Source organism: Acipenser ruthenus, chromosome 2, assembly GCF_902713425.1.
Source record: "Acipenser ruthenus chromosome 2, fAciRut3.2 maternal haplotype, whole genome shotgun sequence".
NCBI lineage: Eukaryota > Metazoa > Chordata > Actinopteri > Acipenseriformes > Acipenseridae > Acipenser > Acipenser ruthenus.
Window position 1 is genome coordinate 65417498 of NC_081190.1, and position 3343 is coordinate 65420840.

The 3343-nt window shown below is 36.4% G+C and overlaps 1 protein-coding gene across 1 annotated transcript; it reads left to right on the forward strand.

Annotated features, from left to right (window-relative positions):
* Positions 1-242: 242 nt before the first annotated feature.
* On the forward strand, positions 243-3005 carry LOC131705217 (uncharacterized). The gene is made up of 6 exons (XM_059007550.1): positions 243-356; positions 811-961; positions 1741-1856; positions 1978-2013; positions 2109-2187; positions 2410-3005. Exons 2-6 carry the CDS (start codon positions 861-863, stop codon positions 2708-2710), a joined length of 633 nt encoding a protein of 210 aa, XP_058863533.1. The 5' UTR covers positions 243-356; positions 811-860; the 3' UTR covers positions 2711-3005.
* The last annotated feature ends 338 nt before the right edge of the window (positions 3006-3343 follow it).

A 3343-nucleotide genomic window follows, 5' to 3' on the forward strand; every position in this document is an offset into this window, starting at 1 on the left:
AAACAACATGTGTTTTGAAGGATCCTTCCACATTACAATTTGAATACATTGCTCTGTACTTGTAATATTCTCATATCATGTAAACCTAATTTTTAAAGCATCAGAGATTTTATACTACAATCTATTTCTGAACCACATTCAGTTTGACTTTTTTTATGGAAGTAAATGCTTTGGCTCACCCTTCATTTTCATGATGTAACTTTTCGATGGCAGGTATGGATGGGTGGAAGAGCAGTGAATTCTTCTTGCCCGTACCACAGCGATCAAGACTTGTGGCAACAGTAATATAGGCATCATTAAAAAAGGGCCCTGTGGATACTACACTGCACCCAGTGCCCACTGCTACAAAACCAATGGTAACCATCTCGGGTCTCTTGAGTTTGAGAGCTAGTGTGTTCTAGTGGAAATGCCTGGTTATTTGATTTATAAGCTGGTTAATTTAGTTTGTGTGCTTTACTGTACTGCTACACATGTACATCGTTTGTAAAACACTTTCTTAAAAACAATTCTTTGTTATGTACAACACAGTAAATACCACAAAACACTAAAACAAATATTGCAAAGCTGATTGAGATTGGCGTGGTAAGATGTACAATAATACAATGTTGCTTGGTCTCTGCTCAGTTCCTTTACAAGTCTTTCATTTCCCAAAAAGATTTCTGTGCATCTTCCTGATCTAGTTAACTGTACAACCAGTTCCATGTATAACGCCTATTCAGAATTAAAACATAACAGCAAAGGATATGACAATACTGAAGAGGTTTTGGAATACAGTGGTAAAAATCAGTTCGGCTCTGTTTCTTCACACAGTGTCTTTTACAGATGTATACGTGGTCTATCCTCCATTTGGGAACAGTACCATGACATACAGTGAAGCTATGCAACGGTGTTTATCCCTTGGTGATAGCTTGGCATCAAAGAAACAACTGAGTAGTACATCCACACCCATCCCTGACGGCATGTAAGTAATAAAACTGCTTTTCATTGCGGGCGGGGCAGGGTGGGGTGGGGTGGGGTGGGGGTAGGGGGGCAGAGAAACTCCCTAAGGGCCTTATTATCTCAATGGCACTCTGCAGTGCTGACAAACCTTTTCTTTGGAACTAGACTGACACCTAAAAAATCTACAAAAACAATATACCACTATTTGTTTTATTTTTTGTCTTGATCTAAATCAGGGTTGGCCAAAGCTGGCCCTTCCACTCCTGGTCTTTGTTCCAGCTCTGTTCTAAATTGTTTAAACCCTTAAGGTACACTGGGATTTGAGCGGTTGTTGAAACAATTTCTTCTTAAAATACATTTGAGAGTGACTCAAGTGACACAGGGAGGAAACTGACAATTTGGATGACCAGATCCAACCTGTCAGTACATTTTAAACCATGTTTCATGCGCCTCATTGCAAAAAAAAAAAAAAAGTTAGCATAATTTTATTCGTGGGACACATACTTCCTTTGTACCTTAAAGGGTTAATTGAACCAATTAAAGCTAGATCCAGACCCTGAAGTAGTTTACTATATAATTTTACCTGTTAAACCTGGAGTGGAATGGTCCTCGAGGACAGTGATTTGACACCCCTGATTTAAACAGTGGAGGATCTCATCCTTGAAGCTGGTCTATTACAGTCCAGCATACTTGTATTATATGATGTTAATCAGGAGGGAGGGAATCTGTGTGACATCAGTGGGATTAATATAGAGTTGAAGGTCGATCCCTCAGTATACTGCATTGTCTTTCTCCTTACAGACCTGCGTGGAGCAAAGACAAGGACGTGGTTCAGTTCTCCAGTGGAAAGCTAACAGTTACTCCATGTGTCAACAAACCCAGCCAGCTTGCTTCAGCCTACTGCTTCAACCCAAATAGTAAGATTTATTTGTAATACTTTCAAGAACTATAACAAATCCTACAGGATATGATATGAACTGTTTAATAGTTGCATAAAACAATTGGATTTTGAATCTTTTTTTCTTTTCTTTTTGGCAGTCACAGACTTTATTCCAGTAATCAAGGATGACAAATGTAAGCAGTCACTCCCCACTCAAATATAATACATTATACTCTCAATGTGATTTGCCTATCTGAAATGAACTTTTTTTATATTGTTTATATTTTAGTGTGGCTCAAGATTGCCATAGTTTGCATTATCTCCTCTATATTTATCATCTTACTCATGGCTGTCACCTTCATGAAAGGGTAAGAAAATTAAGCACTTTTTTGTGTCTCTGTGTTATTTTTCAATTTTAAACACACTGATAAATGCACCAGTTACTTTTCTTGTAAGGTATGAATTTGATTGTAGAATCTACTGCATTAAGTTACATAAGATATAGAAATTGATATAAGATAATACTCTTATACTGTATGTATAACAGTCAGTAACTAATTGTATTTTTTTTGGTTTTGTTTTGTTTCCAGGAATAAGTGCATCTGCTGTGTCAAACGTAAAAAGCCAGCAGAAGACTCTACCCTAGAGAGAGGCCAAGGCTTTGACACAGTCAGAGGACTGCATCGTGATAGGATTCCATCATACCAGATCAGTGGCGCAAGAACCAAGCCACCTGTATTGAGTAAGGCCTTAAACACTGGCTACAGCTCTCATTACTCTAACCATGGCTTTGAATCCACACCCGAGGCCAGTAAGCAGAACTTTGCCAAAACTTATGTGGACCATGACCGTTATGAGTACAGCAATGCTGCCTTTGATAATACTTATTAAGACATCAAATCTGACTTGACTCCGCGGTTAAGCAGTGATGACTGACACAAATCAGCGACCTCTGGAATTGAATGGACTTCCCCCCACTGTAATTTTTTTTTTTAATGTGTTCTACATAAAAAAATAGTCAAAATGATTTTTTTTAGTTTGTTTTAGTATTTCAAAAAATTATTTTAGTATTTTAAACCCTCTTGATTAAATCTGAAAAATGGTGCTGCTGTTCTTATAGCAGCCAAGTAATAAATAACAAAAAAATATGATTACTACAGACTTTGTGCATTAAATAAATAAATAAATAAATAAATAAAAAGTTGTTGTTTGGTATTTTTTAAAAGCAACTAAACTGGAACGGGGTTCCAGGTTTTGCTATGAGTTTAGTAAAGCATATTGTATGGAAATAACGAGCTAAGGTGTGTCTGGGCAAGCTCATAAAAAACTGCAATGGCTCAGAATTCCATGTAATTGTAACCTTAATTCCACCCAACGTTTATGTTTGCTATGACTGTACAGGAAATATGTGGAGTTTTATTACTAGGGTGTTAAAAACAAAATGTACTTAACAGACTATTAAGCTTTTTGGTTTTAGTTATTAATAATAATAATAATAATAATAATAATAATAATAATAATAAT

What these genes read in the sequence shown, in the direction of transcription:
- LOC131705217 (XM_059007550.1), top strand. Translation starts at nt 861, where the DNA reads ATGACATACAGTGAAGCTATGCAACGGTGTTTATCCCTTGGTGATAGC. An exon ending in ACACCCATCCCTGACGGCAT is followed by an intron (nt 962 to 1,740) that starts GTAAGTAATAAA and finishes TTCTCCTTACAG; the next exon opens with ACCTGCGTGGAGCAAAGACA. An exon ending in CTACTGCTTCAACCCAAATA is followed by an intron (nt 1,857 to 1,977) that starts GTAAGATTTATT and finishes TCTTTTTGGCAG; the next exon opens with TCACAGACTTTATTCCAGTA.